Source organism: Pseudophryne corroboree, chromosome 9 (assembly GCF_028390025.1).
Source record: "Pseudophryne corroboree isolate aPseCor3 chromosome 9, aPseCor3.hap2, whole genome shotgun sequence".
NCBI lineage: Eukaryota > Metazoa > Chordata > Amphibia > Anura > Myobatrachidae > Pseudophryne > Pseudophryne corroboree.
Genome location: NC_086452.1, coordinates 373127818 through 373150448, shown reverse-complemented (window position 1 = coordinate 373150448; position 22631 = coordinate 373127818). Strand labels below are relative to the sequence as shown.

At 46.4% G+C, this 22631-nt stretch overlaps 1 protein-coding gene across 1 annotated transcript in view; it reads right to left on the bottom strand.

Moving 5' to 3' along the window:
• Window positions 1–22631, bottom strand: part of SLC6A11 (solute carrier family 6 member 11) — a 451361-nt gene that overhangs the window by 57093 nt on the left and 371637 nt on the right. The window contains exons 9-10 of the mRNA XM_063941542.1: window positions 9382–9485; window positions 28–152 (exon numbers count right to left, since the gene is read on the bottom strand). Of these exons, the coding sequence (XP_063797612.1) occupies window positions 28–152; window positions 9382–9485 (229 nt within the window). The remainder of the gene's footprint in view (window positions 1–27; window positions 153–9381; window positions 9486–22631) is intronic.

Sequence of the window (22631 nt, the reverse complement as noted above, 5' to 3'; positions counted from 1 at the left end):
TTTGGTTATTACAGTATTGACACATACCTGATTCTGCAACCTCAGCAATTGGAACCCCTTGCTCATAAGCCATGAACCCAAGGACAGAAAATATGGCAAAACCAGCTACAAAGCTGGTTCCACTATTCAAACAGCAAAGCAAGATGCAGTCTCTGTAGAGTAAAGCAGACGTAACCCAATCAGCTTTATAAACACTTACATTGCTCTAGATTTAATTTAGCATCTAACATTCAACTAATGAATTGTAGTGACTGCTGGCAATTGACCGTGAAAATGAACAGCTGTGACCAGCCTATGAAGACATGAGCACAGTACAGCACAGTACAGTGTTTTCATACAATAATATACAAATGATACCTATCACACACCACAACACTGTCATTATATTTTTATGGTAGGTGAATTAGCTTCTGACTGAATGGCCCCCAGCGTGTTAATAATAACTATCGTCTACTGAATGTGTATTAAGTGTTACTGCCGCTTTATTCACTAGACCTTGTATTTGTACTTTCAAGGGCTCACTTATTAATAGACTCAATTATCATAATTTCTTCTTCTTATTATTATTATTATTATTTTTATTATTATTTTTATTTTATTAATAATAAAAAGAAATGATGTACCACCTGTAGGTATAATCAAATACATGCAGGAACAGAGGGTCCGACAGTAAAGTGATTGCATCAGCCACACTACGGCGCATCTGCAGTCTCCTGATCATGCATGCTCGAGTACAGAGTGCTGTGGATGGACCTTGGGGAACCCTATCCTGCTACTTTTATATGACCTGTGGCATATACAGGGCCTAATTCAGCATGGATCATGGATGTGCAAAAAAATCACACATCTACGATTCATTAGACTGACATGCAGGGGGACGCCCAGCACAGGGCAAGTCCACCCTGTATGCCAGGCCCTGCCCCCCCTCCCCCATGTGAGGTGTTTAGGGTAACCCTCTGCCTAAGTAGAAGGCAGATGACTATCCGCCATGTTTCAGGTCGCAGCAGCTGCGTGTGACATCATGCAGCTGTTGTGGCCTGCCCGGCAAACGGTCCAGACAAACCTGCGTTGTCCAGACCATGCCTTTCGCACTCCACCGCGTTGCCCCTAAAATGCAGTGTCGACGCCCCCTCCCACCCCGCGAACAACTCTGCCTGTAACCAAGTGGGATTTACGAATGGGTGTTGGTAAAATGCCCGCTATCTCCTGACCGCCGGGATCTCGACAGCCAGCATTTTGACTGCTTCCCATCTGGTGTGCAGGGTATTTACCGTGGTGTAATTCCGAACTTTTTTCTGATCAAACATTATTCGTTAGTTAGTGAAAAAGAAAAACCTGGCAAATAAATAATTGCTAGTATCCAATTTACAATATTAACTCTATTGATAAGCAGCAATGTTCTATTACTTATATACTTTACGTACATTCACTCTTTGCTACTTTTTTAAGGAGTGAAATTCTGAATACAAAGCAGGAGCAACGCAAACTAAAGGTTTACTGTTCTGGCCACACATGAAGGTGGCAGATCACTTCCAGGCCTGATAATGAGATCAGAATATGATCACTTACTCAGACCAATAGAGGTCTTCTGAATGTATTTCATTTAATTTGGATTATTATGGAGCATCATGGTCAATTGCAAGCCACATACAGTACATTGCAATATTGGGCCATATGCCCCACATCAGCTGTATCGCAGCAAGCAAGGTGATCTGGTTATCATCCCGGCAGTTGGGATGCCGGCGGTCATATATATTATACACCCTGACCAAGCTACTTTCCTTCCTTGCACACATATACTGTATAAAGTAAGTAGTCGAAGGTACTGTAACAAGACGACAACAAAGATATTTCAACTCAGTTCTTTTATTATATCGTCAGTTATTCCTTTGTGGCCTCTATTGATAGCACTGTAATCTAGAACTAAACTCTAAGCAATACAGTGGGGTAACTTTAGATACAGCAGCCTATGCAACAGCAAATACATCGCTCTATGGAATCATTCAGTCTGGCTGCATATTGGCTTACTGTATTTGGGAAATAACAGTAAGTTACTGAGTTAATAGGAGTGTATACTGTATATAATGTTGTTCAGAGACACCACTATGGTGTAGTGTTTGTGCTGACCTATAGAAAAATAGTAATGTTCTTCATGGCCAGGTTAAGTTAGGGGCGACAGACTAGGGGAATTCTCACATTGGGGTGTAGTACGGCTGTCCGGCGGTCTCCTGAACGCCGGTCAGCTTACCGGCTTGCTGCACTCGCCGCGCTCGCCATGCTGCGGGCTCGGTTCCCACTCTATGGGTGTCGTGGACACCCACGAGTGGAAATAGTCCCTGTTGGTCGGCATGCCGACCATCGGGACAGTGACCCGTCGGGCTGGTGGAGGAGGTCATGTGACTGTCAGTCAGCTGACCGGCGGTCACATGAATACCACCCCTCACATTGCATACCACCCAACTGTCCCGATGTCTCACCTATGGAATGCAGTGTCCCGTGGGCGGGGGAGGAGTTTGGGGAGGACGCTCTAAAGGTGCCCATACACCTAAAGATTTATCTTCCAATCTGGCTGGTTGGAACTATAATCTGGAAATGGATGAGAGCGAATGACAATTGACCATTCAAAATGGTCAACTGTCATTTGCTCCCATCCATGTCATTTGTTCCAATCCATTACCAGATTTTTGTTCCAACCAGCCAGATTGGAAGATAAGGAGAGTTATGGTAGACTTACCATGGATAACTCTCTTTCTGCGAGATACATTGGGTTCCACAGGGAAACATTGGGGTGTAGAGAGGATCTTGATCCAGAGCCACCAACAGGCTAAAGGTTTAGGCTGTCCCAGGATGCATTGGGGCCTCCTCTATAATCCCCGCCTCCAGGCACTGTAGCTCAGTTTCGAGTTGGTGCCTGCAGCAGTAGGTCACTTAACAGGGGGGCTGCACTGGGCAGCCCTGAAAAGCTTTCTAAGAGGACTTCAAGGGCCACAGCGCTGATATGTCAGTGTGACATTCTGTGCTGCGGCTCCATCACCATCAGCAGTATGGTGACCAATCTCGGATAGGGATCGGCGTGATCCCGGAAATTAAGGCCAAAAACGTCCGGGATTCAATCCAGGGATTGGAAGCTCCAGTCCCGGGGATTGAGGGATCAGCGTTGAGCGTCCACAGACACTGCCCGGCTTCCTTCTTCCGGCTCCCCAGCGCAGCGTGAGAGGTCATGCTGTGCCGTCACATGCCGCCAAGAGAGAGAGGAGGATGTTCCCCACCCGTCCACCCCTGGTATTTGGTGAGTTATGTGTGCGGGGCGGGGTGAGGGGGCCGACACATAGTTAAAAGCCAATCCCAGGTATCCCGGGATTGCCCATTTTTCAATCCCGATACCCGGATTGAAAAAATGGCCCGGGATTGGCTTCCCTACTTAGCAGGTATGAGAACCCGGCATCCAAAGGAAGCATCCTGGGAGGCGGAAGCATCAAAGGCATAGAACCTAATGAACATATTCACTGAGGACCACGTAGCCACCTTGAAAAATTGCTCTGCGGACGCGCCACGGTGGACCGCCCAAGAAGGTCCGACATACCAAGTAGAATGGGCTTTAATAGCAGCATGAGCTTGGAGTCCAGCCTGCTCATAAGCTTGTGCAATCACCATTCTATTTCATCTGGCCAAGGTTTTCTTATTCGCAGGCCTGCCATGTTTGTGAAAACCAAACAATGCAAAAAGGGAATCTGACCGCCTGATAGAGGCAGTCCTCTCCACATATATACGGAGAGCCCTTACCACATCCAAAGACCGCTCTTTGGAGGACAAATCAGAAGAGAGAAAGGCCGGAACCACAATCTCCTGGTTAAGGTGAAAAGATGACGCCACCTTAGGTAAATAACCTGGGCGAGTTCTTAGGACTGCCCATTCAGGATGAAATATCAGAAAGGGTAGACGACAGGACAAAGCGCCCGACACCCTTCTAGCAGAGGCAAAAGCCAGTAAAAACAAGACCTTGGCTATGAGCCATTTAAGGTCCACCGACTCAAGAAGTTCAAATGGAGACTCTTGCAGGGCATTCAGGACAACAGACAGATCCCATGGAGCCACAGGAGGGACATAGGGAGGCTGAATCTGTAAGACACCCTGAGTGAACGTATGAACATCAGGTATAGACACAATTTTTCTCTGAAACCAAACCGACAAGGCAGCTATATGAACCTTGAGGGAGGCCAGATGAAGGCCTAAATCCAGGCTGCATTGCAGAAAAGACAGAATTCTGGAAGTTCTGTATCTGTATGCATCAAAATTCTTATCAGCACACCAGGTGAAGTAAGAATTCCAGACCCTGTAATAAATCCAGGCAGATGCCGGTTTGCGGGCTTTCAACATACAGTAGTTTGGATGACCGCCTCAGAGAATCCTTTTGCTCTCAGGAGTGATGCTTCAAGAGCCACGCCATCAAAGCCAGTCTGGCCAGGTCCGGGTACACACAAGGGCCCTGAACGAGGAGGTCTGGGCGTTGAGGAAGTAGAATAGGACGCTCTATCGACAGACTCTGCAGGTCTGAGAACCAATGCCGTCTGGGACACACTGAAGTGACTAGAAGTAGTATTCCTCATTCTTGTTTGAACTTCCACAGTACCCTGGGCAGGAGTGACACTGGCGGGAACACATATGGCAGCCGAAAGTTCCATGGAATTGCCAGTGCATCCATGAACACTGCTTGAGGATCCCTGGTTCTTGATCCGAAGACCAGAACTTTGTGATTGCGTTGAGACGCCATCAGGTCTACATCTGGTAGGCCCCACTTGTCCACAGGAGTTGAAAGACTTCCGGATGAAGACTCCTCTCTCAGGCATGCACGTCCTGGTGACTGAGAAAGTCTGCTTCCCAATTTAGGATGCCTGGAATGAACACTGCCGATATTGCTGACAGATGGCGTTCCGCCCAACAAAAGATTTTTGACACTTCCATCATAGCCATGCGGCTTCGAGTGCCGCCTTGATGGTTTATGTATGCCACCATGGTGGCATTGTCTGACCATACTTGAACCAGCCTGTTCTATAACAGAGGCAGGGCGAGAGCAAATGCAACACCGCCCGCAACTCCAGAATGCTTATTAGTAGGAGTGATTCCTCCTTGGTCCATCGACCCTGAAAAGAGTGTTGCTCCAACACTGTACCCCATCCCCTCAGACTGGCGTCCGTTGTCAGCAGGACCCATTCCGGGATCCTGAAGGGACAGCCCCTGTTTAATTGCTGGTCCTGTAGTCACCAGGTCAGCGACAGATGAACCTTCAGAGTCAAAGTGATCATGTGAGACCTGATCCGATGAGGTAGGCCATCCCACCTGGAAAGAATTAACCTCTGCAGAGGGTGGGAATGAAATTGGGTGTACTCTACCATGTCGAATACCAACACCATCAGGCCAAGTACTAGCATCGCCGAACGTATTGACACTCTGGGGCGACAACGGAATCATATTATCCTGTCCTGAATCTTCAGGACTTTTCCTAGAGGCAGAAACAGTCGCTGACTGTGTGTGTTCAGCAGTGCCCCCAGGTAGACCATGCTCTGAGCTGGGACCAGCGAGAATTTCTTCCAACTGATGAGCCACCAATGGGCTTGTAGGAAGCTTACCGTCAGTTGCAGGTGATTGAGGAGGACATCGTGGGATGCCAGAATCAGCAAGTTGTCCAGATACGGCAGGATCCTGACTGCCTGGCGACGGAGATGGGCCGTCATTACTGCCATGACCTTGGTGCAGATCTGAGGAAACTTAGCCAGTCCAAACGGCAGAGCCTGGAAACTGATAGTGGAGGTCGCCAATAGCAAACCGCAGATACTGCTGATGCGACATAGCAATAGGTATATGTAGGTATGCATCCTGTATATCCAGGGATATCATATACTGTAGTCTCCGGGTTCCATAGCCAGTACAATTGAGCGCAGTGTTTCCATACAGAACTTGTACACTCTCACCAACTTGTTCAGTGATTTGAGGTCGAGTATAGGCTGGAAAGACCCATTGGGTTTCTGTACTAGAAATAGGGTCGAGTAGTAACCTCTGCCTCTGTGGGAAAGAGGTACCGGCACTACCACTCCTGTATTCAGGAGGGAACTTGCAACCTTTTGCAGAGCTTGCACCTTTAACGGATCCGAAGGAATAACCGTGGTGCAAAACTGGCGAGGGGGACATCTCTTGAATGAGACTGCGTACTTCTCGCACCCATGCGTCTGAAGTGATCTTTAACCAGACCTGGGTGAACTGCAGTGGGAGGTCCGCCTTGTCAGGCTTGTCTTGTTTAGAAGCAGGTTGACGGGCCGCCCAGGATTGTTTATACTTGGGCTTTGTGGTTTTAGGAGCACGAGACTGTCTCGGGTATGCCTGACCTTCTGCTTTCCTTTGAGGCTGAAAGGAACGAAAAGTGGAACCTTTTGCCTTCTGTGCAGACACAATTTTATTAAGGTCTTTCCCAAACAAAATGTCCCCCTTAAAGAGCAGTACCTCCAAGGTCTTTTTGGAGTCTAGGTGCACCTTCCATGACCTCAACCACAGAATACGGCGAGCCAGGACAGACGTAGTTGATGCCTTGGCTGGCAACACACCCGCCTCAGAGAAGCCTCCTGAATGTAATAGGCGGCAGTGGTAATATGAGACAGGTATTGTCTGGAATTGTCAGATACAGTATATCCTCGGGCAGCTCTTCCTCTAATGCCTGAACCCATGCTTCAATATTTTTTGCAGCCCAAGAGATTGCAATAGATGGGTCTATGTACAGCACCTGTACGGGAGTAAATAGATTTCAGGCATCCCTCCACATGCTTATCTGTCGGTTCCTTCAGTGAAGTGACAGTGGTGACTGGCAGAGTAGACCACTAGGCGGGTGACATGAGAATCCACCGGCGGTAAATTTTCCCGCTTGTTACATAACTCTGCAGGGAGAGGATAGCAAGCCAAGACCCATTTAGACAGAGGGAATTTCTTCCCTGGATTAGACCAGGGTTCCTGCCTGATGTCCACCAAATGGTCAGACTGGGGTAACAGATTTTAAACCACCTTCTGCCATTTAAAAATATCAGTTTTCTTAGCCACAGTAGTGGAATCCTCATCTTCCGTGATTTGTAGGATCTGCTTAATAGCAACCACGAGGGCAGAGACATCAATTTGCATGGAGAATCCTCGTCAGAAACACCTGATTCAGTGTCTGACAGCACAGTATGCTCCCTCTCCTCTTCAGATGAAACAGCTGAGAGATACGTGGATTGTGAAGAGGAAGGTGCCCGCTTAGATAGCCCAGAGACACAGGAGTGACCTGGAGTAGGTTTTTGTCTGACCAAGGATTGATTAATTGCTGCAACTGATTAGACATATTTTCCGCCCAAGGCGGATAAACCATAGGGACAATTTGTGGCTGTAGTGGCACAGGTGGTCCCATGGGGGGCGTAAGGTGTTCCACCAGAGTACCTAGTAGGTTTGTGAACACAGTCCAGGGTGGCTCCTGATTGGTTACAGGAGCTGTGGACTGACTGGGAGATGTATGACACACAGCACACAGACCATCATACAAAACTTCCCCCTCTAGAAAATCCTTGGCGCATGCTCTGCATGATGCAGTAGCATCCACAGACTTACTGCCCTTCTTGTTAGACATTGTACACAAATGCAATAATAGAGCGGCTTAGTACGATAAAGCCAGAGTACAATACCTGCAAATAAATCTGTTAGTATATGACTGAATGCACAGTACGCGACACCTGCAAATAAATCCGGTATTATGTGACTGAGTACACAGTAGAATACACGTAATGGGTAAATACTGTGACGCACTATATATATGAAGCACCGTGGGCCTAATTCAGACCTGATCGTAAATGTGCTAAATTTAGCACATCTACGATCAGTCACACAGACATGCAGGGGGACGCCCCGCACAGGGCTAGTCCGACCCACATGTCAGGCCGGACCTCCCCCGCACAAGTACAAAAGCATCACACAGTGGCAATTCTTTTGTACTGGAAGAGTAGCTCCCTACGTGCTGGCAGGCGCTACTCGTTGCTGTGAGGGTCACAGCGACTGCGTGTAATGTCACGCAGCCGCCACCCGCACCCTTAATTGTCTGGGCATGCCTGCTTTGCCCAGACCGTGCCCCCTAAACGGTGGCCAAATGCCGCCGGCCCGCCCTGTAACCACCTCTGCCTGTCAATCAGGCAGAGGCGATTGCAGGGCTGAGACAGCCGTAAGCTGTCTGGCATGTGCCGGTGCACTGCGGCACCGGCGTATGCGCAGTTCAGACCTGATTGGCTGCTTTGCGAAAACGCACACCATCGATCAGGTCTGAATTAGGCCCCCTAGTCCCTTAGGGTATAGAATATAGTGATAGATATATCTGGGAAACACTGAAAGTGAAACCACACAGCAGGTCCCTGCTCGGTGTAGTGGCCGCACCAGTGTCGCGGTCTGTCTCCCTAGACCGCAACAGGAGCACGATTTAATGGTGGGTCCCGCCTGGGGGACCCTCTTACCTCTTCCCCGTAGCAGCCACGGGAACCAGGAGAGCGTCTGCTACCGTGTGCCTAAAGCCGGAGCGTCTCCGCTGCAAGTACCTGGGAACAGGCCGTGGAAGTATGCAATGCTGCTTGGGAGGTGATGAAGCTGCAGCACAGAATGTCACACTGACATATCAGCGTTGCGGCCCTTGAAGTCTTCTTAGAAAGCTTTTCAGGGCTGCCCAGTGCAGCCCCCCTGTTAAGTGACCTGCTGCTGCAGGCACCAACTCGAAACTGAGCTAAAGTGCCTGGAGGCGGGGATTATAGAGGAGGCCCCAATGCATCCTGGGACAGCCTAAACCTTTAGCCTGTTGGTGGCTCTGGATCAAGATCCTCTCTACACCCCGATGTTTCCCTGTGGAACACAATGTACCCTGCTGCAGAAAAATCTTAAGGTGTATGGGCACCTTGACACTGTTACTTCGCATTGCAAAGCAGCGGAGAATGGATGACTGGAGCACAGACTCCAGGAGAGGCTGGGGACTGTTCAGCAGCTCCGGGAGTGCTGGACAAGCCCCCAGAATTATGAAAACAGGGGGTGTGGAGTTTCGGCTCTGCATTGCGCTGGAGGCTACACCCCTTGATGCAAAGCTACGCCCCGTGCTCCAGCACATTGACTGTCTCACGGCTGCTGATGCTGTGCTCCAAACATCGAGTAAGGGTGGTGGCGGGTGTGTGTATCTGTCAGGAGGGGGGTGCTTTGCCAGCAATAGTCAGGGGCCCCTACAACCTTGGATTGTTGTTGCTGTTAAGCAAACTAACAGATACAGTATATGCCACAAGTGGGTAACTAGGAAACAGTACACAATAATGCCCTTCCCAGTGTATCTGCAGAGGATAGTACCTGTAGCAATTATTATTGTAGTTATTGTAACTTCCCAAAGCTGTCAAACATCCCAGGCAGATGGCGTAGGAGAAGAAGATTTGTGTACCAGCATCTACCCAAACCTGCAAGCAAAAACATAATAAAATACCATTAAAAAAGGCTGCCGAATGGATAGAAAATTTTATAACAAGCTCACAACAGTTGGCTAAAATAAATCTGTTTAGACCTTTGTAATGAAAATTTGACAATATAAAAGCAAAGTACATTTTGACCTAGATAGGGAAAAAAGAGACTCTCCCTGCATAAACAATATATCTATAGCTGAATGCAGAGCATACAGTAAGACTAAAAGAATCTTGGTTAGATTGTTGTTGCATTATTATCACAGAACTGATGTGCTGCAGAAATTCAATGCAAACACAGTTCTCATAGTTAAATAAGTACAGCATCAGGTAAAGTCATTGCTGAGTATTAGTACCATTAGTATAAAAGCTTTGTATTACTGACCTAAATTATAGACTTTCTGATCTCAAGTCTGTTTAGCACACTTACTGTATTTTAGCACGCGTTCCTTGCTGACACCTGGACAGTTTAAAGCACCGTCTAGTAGGGTTGGAAGGTTTTCCATCATGGTCGAGATGGGTGTGGATCATAGGTTCGACCACACTTAGGTCGACAGTCCTTAGGTCGACCACTATTGGTCGACAGTGACTAGGTCAACACCTGAAATAGGTCGACACAGTCATTAGATCAACATGAACAAGGCTGACTTGGAAAAAGGTCAACATTAGTTTAAAAAAAAATTGGTGTTGTTTTCTTCGTAAAGTGACCGTGAACCCCAATTAGTGCACCATGTCCCCTCGCATGGTGAGCGTTCGGGCAAGGTGCCTCGCTCTGCTACTGCTGCGCTCGGCACAGGTTACTGTTCCCAATCGTAGTCCACGTTGATTGTAAACTATGAAAAAGTTCAAAAAATAAAATAAAAATTAAAAACTCATATTGACCTTTTTCCATGTCGACCTAGTACATGTCGATCTATAGACCATGTTGACCAATAGTGGTCGACCTGGGTGGCCTTCAGGTTGCCGGCGGCCGGGCTCCCGACGACAACCATACCGATGCCGGAATCCCAACTGCCGGCATACAGACATCTATTCTCCCTCTTGGGGGTCCACAAACCCATTTGCACTCGTCCAGCTGTCGGTATGCCGGTGGTCGGGATTCCGGCGCTGGTATGCTGGCCGCCGGGAGCCCGACCGCCGGCATCACATACTACACCCGGTCGACCTAGAGACCGGATACCGGTCGAGATATAGAATATGCAAAGAAGAATCTATTTATGTATTTATTTATTAACAATTTCTTACATAGAGCAGCATAATTGGCATGTTTCTCTTCCAATGACTTAAGGTGGGTGCACACTGATAGATATATCTGCAGATCAATTGACATGCAGATATATCTATGGACGGATCAGGCAGTGTGCTGTGCATACACACTGCCCGATCCGTCAGGGACTGACGTCATAAACTGGGCGGCCAGTGTGTACCCACCTTTAGGGAACAGACATGCTATGTATAGGTAGGTCTCATTCCTATATTTTGCTATTTGATCTCTTTGGACCTTTACAGCAGCTTTTATATAATTGTAGTATGTGATGAAGACAACATGAATAATGATAATGAAGTCATACTAGAAGTAACCCTTCTACTAACACAACACTTGATAATAATAAGGCTTTTCTGGATCCGAATGAGATGGTTAAATTGTTTTTTTTGTTTTTTTTTTATTTAAGTATAAACAAATACATATCTAAACTACCAACAGAACAGGGCTACTTTGGTCCATACGATCCACATGACCTTGGATCCAAGTGGTTGGCTCTTCATAAAAGGCTAAAGTATCATTCCTTAAATCAGTCATAATTTTCCATTTTGGTGTGAATGTTTATAAATGCATTTGACCAATAGTGAATTTCAGAAGGTATTTTCCCTATCCAAATACTATTCTTTTCTACCTTTTACTAAACCACTCATAAATAAAAGTATAGTATATTTGTAAGGAACATGTATAATGGAGTCCTCTGGCCTTGTCAACCTGTGGCTCTCCAGCAGTTGTGAAACTACACATCTCAGCATGCACTGCCACAATTCTAGCATTCCATAATTGCAAAACAGGGTATGTTGGGAGTTGTAGTTTCTCAACAGCTGGAGAGCAACAGATTGGCCAGTCTTCATGTAGTATATCAAAACCTGATCTTTCTCAGTCTCATCCAGGGCCAGATAGGCCATCTGGCTCTTCTGGCAAATGTCAGAAGGGCCGATGGCCAGATGGGCCGGTTTGTCCATCCATATACAAGCAGCACCGTCTCCTGGGCAGCTTAGCGGGCGGAGTTTCATGCGCGGCTGCGTCGTGACTGAGCCAGCCCAAGAATGAAAGGAACAGGTGGGAGGGAGCTGAGTGGGCGGTGCTTAAAGTCGCATCATTGGTCATGATGCGACCAGTATGAAATGCGCAGCAGTGGAAGCTGACCGGGCGCTATCTTTAGATGTAGTTGTCTGCCGATTCCTCCTTCCTGCTCACCACGTGCACCGGCTCCTGCCTCCTCTGTTCACCTGGGCCGTGGCACAGCTACCCATCTCATTCCAGGTACCACTGCCAGCCATTTCCTCTTTTATGTTTCCAGTGTGCATTACATCTTGCCTGCTACACAATCACTCAGTGCTGTTCCCACACCAGTCCCATTTGTTACAGTGCAAGTGGACTCAGTGGACACAAGTTATACCATTATGGAAGACTAATGGCTCTGTACTCAGAGTGGACCCTCGTAACTTAGTGATACAGTGTGTGCATGTGTGCCCAGTCTTCCCTTACCCCTCATTGTGTGTGACCTAATGTGTAAGGGGCACTATTACTGTGTGTGGCTTAACGTGTAAGGGGCACTATTACTGTGTGTGGCCTAACGTGTAAGGGACACTATTACTGTGTGTGGCTTAACGTGTAAGGGGCACTATTACTGTGTGTGGCCTAATGTGTAAGGGCCACTATTACTGTGTGTGGCCTAATGTGTAAGGGCCACTATTACTGTGTGTGGCCTAATGTGTAAGGGCCACTATTACTGTGCGTGGCCTAACGTATAAGGGACACTATTACTGTGTGTGACCTAACGTGTAAGGGACACTATTACTGTGTGTGGCTTAACGTGTAAGGGGCACTATTACTGTGTGTGGCCTAACGTGTAAGGGACACTATTACTGTGTGTGCCCTAACGTGTAAGGGACACTATTACTGTGTGTGGATTAACGTGTAAGGGGCACTATTACTGTGCGTGGCCTAACGTGTAAGGGGCACTATTACTGTGTGTGGCTTAACGTGTAAGGGGCACTATTACTGTGTGTGGCCTAACGTGTAAGGGACACTATATTACTGTGTGTGGCCTAACGTGTAAGGGACACTATTACTGTGTGTGGCCTAACGTGTAAGGGACACTATTACTGTGTGTGGCCTAACGTGTAAGGGACACTATTACTGTGTGTGGCCTAACGTGTAAGGGACACTATTACTGTGTGTGCCCTAATGTGTAAGGGGCACTATTACTGTGTGTGGCCTAATGTGTAAGGGCCACTATTACTGTGCGTGGCCTAACGTGTAAGGGGCACTATTACTGTGTGTGCCCTAATGTGTAAGGGGCACTATTACTGTGTGTGGCCTAATTTGTAAGGGCCACTATTACTGTGTGTGACCTAATGTGTAAGAGACACTATTACTGTGCGTGGCCTAACGTATAAGGGGCACTATTACTGTGTGTGGCCTAATTTGTAAGGGCCACTATTACTGTGTGTGACCTAATGTGTAAGGGGCACTATTACTGTGTGTGGCCTAATGTGTAAGGGCCACTATTACTGTGTGTGGCCTAATGTGTAAGGGCCACTATTACTGTGCGTGGCCTAACGTGTAAGGGACACTATTACTGTGCGTGGCCTAACGTATAAGGGACACTATTACTGTGTGTGGCCTAATGTGTAATGTGCGCTATTACTGTGGGTGGCCTAATATGTACTGGGTGCTATTACTGTGTGTGGCCTAAAATGCAAGGGGTGCAATTACTGTGGATGGCCTAATGTATAAGGGGTGTGTACTGTACTGTGTGGGGCATAATAAAGTGTCAGGGGCATTACTATGTGTGGCTTATTATGGTGCAGGGGACATAATATGTGCAATGGCTATTACGGTGTGGTGCATAATATGTCACAAGGGGTACTACAGTGTGGTGCATATATAGTGCAAGTGACATTATGGTGTGGTGCTTAATATGTGCAAGGGGTATTACTGTGTGGCATATTATGTAAGGGGCATTACAGTGTGGTGTATAATGTGTAAGTGGCATTACTATAAGGAGGAAAAATAATAATGTAGAGGGTGTGAATCAGGATTTTTTCCCCCTGTAGTGTCCAATGTCTGGAGACAGTGCCAGATTAAGGACCACATGGGCCTGGTGCTGAAATTTATGAACGGCCTATTGTGTACTGTCGCAGGGGGTGTGACCAGCAACAGCAGGGTTGTGACTAGGGGTTGTGTCACACAGGGCCCACCACACATTGTCCCTTGCCTGAGTCAAAGCTGCCAATAATTACAGCAGCCACTCTCAAGCCAACAAGTAACTGCAGGTACTTTTTGCCTTGAGTGTGACTGCTGTAATTGTTGAAGGTCTTGAAATTGGTCCGAAAGGGGACCGAAGCATTGATACTTCAGGTGACTATATGACTGACAGCCTTTACTATAGCATGTGATGCAGGTTATACTGTTTCTGGTGGTATTACATTTCCATTCTTTTTTCTATATCTATCTTTCTTTCTTTCTCAGCCCATTATACAGATCGCACCAGATAGCCCCTTATACACATTGTGCCTGGTAGCGCCTTATACAAATTGCACCAGCTAGCCGTCACTCACCATTCGAAACCTGTGGTCCTCCGGCTCTATGTTGTTGTCATACTTCTGCGGTGGGGTGCGGGCAGCGTGAAGTGGCCAGGATGGGAGGCAGCTGGCCAGAGCAGGAAGTGGCAAGGGTCAGCAGATGGGTGCTGATGTCGCTGGCGGAATGACTGTGGCCTCAGGCTGCAGTGACCCGGCGCTCGCCCTGCTAGCCCGCACCTAAAACCGCCACTGGAAGGATCCCCTGCGCTGGATGAACAGCGACCCTCCACGCCCCCACCCCAGCAGTCAACACACCAAAGCTGCCATCAAAGCCTCTCCCAGTGCACATAGTGCAGCCGAATGCACAAGGACCGAGCATCCACAGACGTGCAGATCATCCGCCTGAGCATAGTTTCAATGTGAGCACAGCAGAGTCTGTGCACGCAACTATTCCCAGCAACATGCCCATGTTACCACACACACACACAAAGCCTGCCCACCCACTCCCTACACACACACAGCCTGTTTCCCCAGTCCCTACACACACACACACACACACACACACACACACACACACACACACACACACACACACACAGCCTGTTCCCCCCAACCTTCCCCACACAACACCTGCCCCTCCAGTCACCATACACACACACTCTCACAATTGTTCCCTGCACACACCGGTCCAGCCTGTCCCTTTCATCAACACACATACCCTGTTTCCCACAGCCCTCCCACTCTCCCGTTTTCCCCAGCCACTGTGCCTTGCGGACACAGCAGGAGCAGACAGGCCGACCAGGAAAAGTTAGGGGGCGTAGCATAATCACGGACCCATGACCATGCCCCCTTTGGAGAAAAAAAACCTACCATTAAGCAAGCACCACTAACCTGCCCGGCTGAGGGGTCACGAGACTGAAACAGCGGCTAAGTCCCTGTCCCCATACGTCCCTGGAGGCAAGTACACCGCTGGCTGCTGCTGTGGTGCACGGTTGAGGGGAGGCACCTGTGGCATGTCTCACAAAGTGTGAGATCACGGTGCAGGGGAGGAGAAAACAAATATTTCGGCGCAGGGAGGGCTTCTGAGGCTTTTCTGGTGCTGCTGACTTGCTGTAATAGTAAAAACATTTTTTCCTGTTTCCAGCAGCAGGGAACTCTGTGGGCCTATTTTGATGGGGGGTCGGGAGCTGCAGCTCCATCCGCCCCATTGTTAATCCGGCCCTGTCTGCTGGTGCAGGGTGCAAAACTGGGTTATAAGGTAGTCTTTTCCTGCTTGACCACGCCCCCTATAGTGAGACCACGCCGCTTTATGATGAGGTCACACTCTCATATTTTTGTGCACATGTTTATATTCATTATTTCCTTGCAGATGAGTTCTGTTCTGTGTATTTTAATTCAGAGTATAATGTACACTTGTATGTTCTAATATTAATTATATTTGCAAGAGCATAGACTAAGATGTGGGAGGAGTCAAGAAGAATAAGGAGAGGAATCTATGCCAGCATCGAGATGCTGACGCAAGGTGGGCCTGTGGGCTTTAAATGCCAGGGCCTATTTTCAGACCCAGTCCGGCTCTGGGGGGGGTCATTCTGACCCGTTCACACACACGTCATTGCCTGGCGATGACACAAATGTGATCGCAGCGGCTATCGCAAGAAGATGGACAGGCGGGAGGTGTTCCGGGGCGGATACTCACCGTTTCCACACGTTTTCGGAGAGTGGTAAGAAAAACGCAGGCGTGTCCAGGAGAACGGAGGGCGGATGTCTGACGTCAAAGCCGGGACCTGCATTGCTGGATCCATCGCACAGGGTAAGTAGGTCTAGGGCTAGTCTTGTTTTGTGGGAAACTTTTTTTAGCATAGCAGGGCTGCACAAGCGTTCGCAGCCCTGCTATGCTAAAATATACTCCCCCATAGGCGGAGATTAGTTGATCGCACCAGCAGCAAAAAGTTTCTTGGTGCGACCAACTCGGAATGAGGGCCCTGGAATCAACAATGAAACAACACCTAAGTACTTGCTACAGTTGTATTTTTATATATATATATGAGTTTGTGTGTGTGTGTGTGTGTGTGTGTGTGTGTGTGTGTGTGTGTGTGTGTGTGTGTCTGTGTGTGTGTGTATATATATATATATATATATATGAAACAATGGTAAGGACTCGCCGCTCCTCGTTAAATGACCACCGGCATCACGACCGCCGATATTACATACCGAACCCCTTTCATTATGCATACAAGATCATTTTGCACATGGAAAAGCCGTACTCTGGTTGACTACAATTTAAATATTATATATTACTGCAACTCATGAAATAGGGTAGCATAATTAACATATAAATTAGATACATACCTCTGCAAGTACAGTATGTTCATTAATAATTCAGTGGCTTGAATGTAGAATGGACTTTACTTTAAATGTAGCAACATGCAGTGATCAACTTTAAGCTTTTTCCTTACTATAGAGCTATCTGGACATCTAAAGAATTGTAAGATATTACACTTTACACCCCTCTTTGACCTGTTTATTTTTACAACTAAATATAATAAATTCAGTGGCACATCTATTAATCTTTATGTGTCTGTTAATCACTGTGCTTCTCTTTTACCCATGTAACATTATTACCGGCACATCCCTCCAAAATACATTCAGTATAATGAGCCTTTTGTCACACAATGCAGATAAATAAGAAGCAAAATAGCTTTTCCATTCAAGTGTGTTTGCTTAATACTGTGACTACAGAGAGACGTTGTTTTATTGATAACATGTTTTCTTTCTTCCTTTTACATTATACGTGGTTTTCCATTTCAAAAGAGGATTAAAACAGCAATTTAGTTTGCCTCAGTGACTTAAATGGTTCCAGTGCTGTCATGCTGGATAAGGCACAGCTGATTACATCTCGGAGATTCACCACTTCTGGAAAACAGAACGTCTTTTGACAGACATGATTTCTAATGGAAGCAGAAGCCAGGAGAAATCATAGGTCAAGTGAAAATGAATCCTCCTCCTAAGGTTTTGAAAAGCAAAGAATCTGGAAATAAAATAAAAGTTCTGTACTATCACTGTATCTGTAATTGTGACAGTGGCAACCACCAGGGGGTGCTGTGAAGCTCGTTGTTAAGCTCTCCATGGCCGATGCACTCATACTTCATACACACCAACTTATCTAAATAAATAAATACACGGACCACTGTAATTGCGGAGAAATTAGGTCAGCTTTGTATTGAAATGGTTTAAATTAACTATTTAGATTTAAGCTAACTAAAGTATGGTGGCAGGATAAGAACGGCCTAGCGTAAGCCAAACTATTAACATTAACTGTATGAACCAGGGACAACTGCCCAACAGGCAAGGAAGAGCCAACTGCCACCTTCCTTGCCCATCCGACTCGCCAAGGCAGGACCAACTGCCCAAGACTTGTGGGGACAACACCACAAACTGATGATGCCATCTGCCCACATCAGCATCTACTTGAGGCAGCAGTTCAGCCATGTAGAAGGAGAAAGGAGAGCCCACCTGATCCTGTGATGCCCTCTGGTCCGCCCTCGATTGACCATGCCCATACTCCTCCCTGACTGAACTGCTCCCCAGGGAAAAATTAACCTATCCTATCAAGAACTACACATAAGCCGCTCTGAGACCGGCCACCCAAAACCCAATCAACAACCAGCCATCACATAACAACAAAACCAAAAAACCAAGGGAGGGACAAGGAGGGTAACGTCCAAGAGAAAGAGGCTAATTCTTTAGCAACACCCTAGTTTAACATCACACCATACCATCCCCTTCGGGCTAAACCAATCAAATTCCCCTAGCACCTCATTTAAGCTCTCCCAATAAAAATGTTAACCCCTGATGTGCCTGACAGGAGCATGAGTACACAGTAACCAGGAGGTTTATGACACTACTGTCATATGTTAATGCCCTCAGTGTTCTTTTCTGTAAATATTAAAGTGCACGTTACCTACACACTGGGGGAAACTATTCAGAGCAGTACCAATATATAATATAAGTGGGAACTTAACAGTACACTGGAAGTAATATCATAGAAGTGGCCCAAAAACTGTTGTTGTTTTATTGTGTCATGCTATGATTTATATATGTGTTAGGAAACCTGATACATTTCACATGTGAGCCATCTCACATTTAATGAAATAAAAGAGGTGATCTCCAGAGATGGCCCATCTTCAGGCTCAATCTAGGTTCCCTCATTTCCAGCAGCGGGATCCGGTCATGTGACCGGTGCTCGGTATCCCAGCTGTCACCATGCCGACGCCAGGATCCCGAACAATCACAATGCCGGCACACAGAATGCCGACCCACAGGCACTCTTCCTACTTGCAGGTGTCCATGACACCTATAGAGTGGGAATAGAACCTGCAGCTAGCCCGCAAGGGTATTTGTTGTGGTGCTCGCACCCACCCCCCCTTGCCGGAATTCTGCTGCCTTGATCCCGGGGTCGGGATGCAGACCGCCGGGATCCCCAGTACCGGTCTCCCAGCCCCAACCCACAGCAACACTGTAGACTGTAGCAGCTGGCTTTGTGCCAGAGTCTACTGCGCATGCGCAGGGCACTGGTAACATGGCGCTCGCACCTTGTTCCCGGGTACATCTCTACTGTGCATGCACAATTCACCAGGAAAATGGCCGCTGCACCATTTTCAGAGTGATTTCTGTTTGCAGCGGGATTCCAGAGGTGTGAGTATAATCATATGGGTGCAGGGTGTGTGGCTCTGGAACCAGGGGCCTGTGTGAACCACACATCCTGCACCCATTATAGATACGCCAATGTAAGAGAAATTACATGCCCTTAGACTGTACCCACATTCAATTAAGCAATTGACCCCAAACACGCCTCAATCAGCTCACATACATTACCTACTCACCCAGAATACAACACTCACATACTCATTAGAGACACAATTAACTAAAATGCCTCTTAGACCCCCCAGCTTCTGTATAACACTACTCGGCTTGGTTACTATTAGGTAATCCAGCATTTTGCCCAGAGAGACCATCACACACCCTCACAATGTACATACTGCACCTCTGAAGGTCAGTATTTCCTGTGCAGAAGCTCAGCCCAGCAAGGCACCATAGCAAAAATAAGAGATAAGGGGGAGCTTTATAGAACAAGTGTATCTCTAAATACTATATATGTTTCAGCATTTTATATGCCTTTGCCTAACCATGATCTGCTTGGGTATATCTCTAATGGACACTATGGGCAAGATTCAGACATATCTTTTGTAGAGATGAGAGGGTTCGGTTCGTCGAGATCCAAACCCCCATGAACTTCACGTGTTTTTCACAGGTCCGAGGCAGCCTTGGATCTTCCCGCCTTGCTCGGTTAACCTGAACGAGGCCGAACGTCATCATCCTGCTGTCGGATTCTCGTGAGATTCATATTCCATATAAAGAGCCGCGCGTCGCCACCCTTTTCACTCGTGCATTGGAGATTGAGCGCAGAGGACGTGGCTATGTTCTCTGCCTGAAAAGCTCAATATCTGTGCTCTGTGTGCTCCAAATATCTGTGCTCAGTGTGCTGCATTGTGGTGACCACCAGTATTATAGCAGTACAGTACAGTAGGCCATTGCTGTATCTTGCAGCTCCGTGTCAGACTCCGTTCTAGACAGTATCCTGATGATCAGTGCTCAATATCTGCTGCATTGCTGTGTGACCAGTATACTATATAGTAGTACAGTGCAGCATTTTGTGAACCACCAGATATATATAGTGGTACAGTACAGTAGGCCATTGCTGTATCTTGCAGCTCTGTGGCACTTTAAGTATCCATATCTGTGCTGCATTGTTTGTGAGCAGTATAGTAGTAAAGTGCAGCATTTTGGGGACCACCAGCATATAGTAGTACAGTACAGTAGGCCATTGCTGTATCTTGCAGCTCCGTGTCACTTCAAGTATCCATATATGTGCTGCATTGTTTGTGAGCAGTATAGTAGTACAGTGCAGCATTTTGGGGACCACCAGTATATAGTAGTACAGTACAGTAGGCCATTGCTGTATCTTGCAGCTCCGTGTCACTTCGAATATCCATATCTGTGCTGCATTGTTTGTGAGCAGTATAGTAGTACAGTGCAGCATTTTGGGGACCACCAGTATATATATAGTAGTACCAGTACACTACAGTACAATAGTCCAGTGCTGTTCTCGCTGCTCAGTGTCAGTTCTCCGTAGTATCATCAGTGATCAGTAAAATCAGTGCTCTGTATAATCAGTGCTCAGTATAATCAGTGCTCAGTAAAATCAGTGCTCAGTAAAATCAGTGCTCAGTATAATCAGTGCGCTGTTAGACGTGCACCCATTTTCCTCCATTAGTGCATTGGGATTTAGACAATTGATGAAGTTATTGTGTCCCCAGTACAAAATCCCATCTAGATTCCAGTTCACTAGGCAGGCGATAGCAAGATTTTACCAATTAATATCAGTGATTTATAATGAATTATTAATTACAGTGATCTTGCCAGATGATTCCAGTGATTTTGCCATTTTCTTCCAGTTATTTGGACCAATAATACCATTGATTAGAACGAATAATTCCAGTGATTTTGCCATTTTCTTCCAGTGATTTGGACCAATAATACCACTGATTAGAACTAATAATTCCAGTGATTTTGTCATTTTCTTCCAGTGATTTGGACCAATAATACCATTGATTAGAATGAATAATTCCTGTGATTTTGTCATTTTCTACCAGAGATTTGGACCAATAATACCATTGATTAGAATGAATAATTCCTGTGATATTGAGGTAGTTGTGTCGCTTAGCTTAGCCATCCAGCGACCACAGTGCGCCTCCTTTTCTCTTTTCTTTGCATCATGTGCTGTTTGGAGACTATTTTTTTAAGTGCCATCCTGTCTGACACTTCCATATATGTCCAGTGGTACTGCCATTTGATATAATTCCCGACATTACTGCCATTTAATTTCAGTGATTTTGTCATTTTCTTCCAGTGATTTGGACCAACAATACCATTGATTAGAACGAATAAATCCAGTGAATTTGTCATTTTCTTCCAGTGATTTGGACCAATAATACCACTGATTAGAACTAATAATTCCAGTGATTTTGTCATTTTCTTCCAGTGATTTGGACCAATAAGGAGAGAGTATTGACTGCATAGGAGAGGAAAGAGTTAAACATCTGGGGAGGGGTGGACCTAGCTGTGAGGAAAGTACAGCCTTCTTTAGGGGGAGGGTTTGCTATATATAGGGAAGGAGAGGCCATCTTAAGTCTCTTGGTGATTTGCTTTCCCACCCTCCCGCCCTGGTATTAAGAATTTGTGGCACGTGGGCTTTGGCTTTAAGTTGTTGGCTGTTTTCGTTGGCTATTTATTGGCGGAAAAGAATGGCAGTTTTGTATTGTAGGGAAAACTGTAGTGTTTTTACAGTTTGTTGTGGTTTAGGTGCACTCACCTCCATCGACTTATGGCCGCTTGACCACCCGTCCGGGAAGGCAGCGGCAGGGCACCCAGGAGCGGTGGGTAGTCACTGTGGGGGTTGAGTTGTCACCTATTACCGGTTTATAGTAAGTTTTAGTAAATTTATAGGGTTAGTTATTTAAAGTTAATTCAGATTAATTGAGCCGTTCTTTTGGGCCGCCACCATATGCCAGCTGGAGCGGCATATTAAATTAATTTCTTTATTACAGGTTTCCTAATGGATAGGGACAAATAAATAGCTAGCAATTTTCTGCCAAAATTCAAGTCTCAGTGTCATTATTTCTGGTTCTAGGTTATGAATGCTTTACTTTCAAAGAAAGGGGTCCACCAAATATCACTAAGATGTTTATACCATTGATTAGAATTAATAATTCCTGTGATTATGTCATTTTCTTCCAGTGATTTGGACCAATAATACCACTGATTAGGACAAATAATTCCTGTGATATTGAGGTGTTTGTGTTGCTTAGCTTAGTTTAGCCGTCCAGCGACCACAGATCACATCTTTTCCTCTTTTCTTTGCATCATGTACTGTTTGGGGCCAATTTTTTTAAGTGCCATCCTGTCTGCCACTGCAGTACCACTCCTAAATGGGCCAGGTGTTTGTGCCGCCCTCTTGGGTCGCTTAGCTTAGTCATCCAGCGACCTCAGTGCAAATTTTAGGACTAAAAATAATATTGTGAGGTGTGAGGTGTGAGGTGTTCAGAATAGACTATAAATGATTGAGAATTATGGTTATTGAGGTTTATAATACTATAGGATCAAAATTACTCCCAAATTCCATGATTTAAGCTGTTTTTGAGGGGTTTTTGAAAAAAAAACACCCGAATCCAAAACACACCCGAATCCGAAAAAAAAAAATTCATGGAGGTTGTGCCAAAACACGTCTGAATC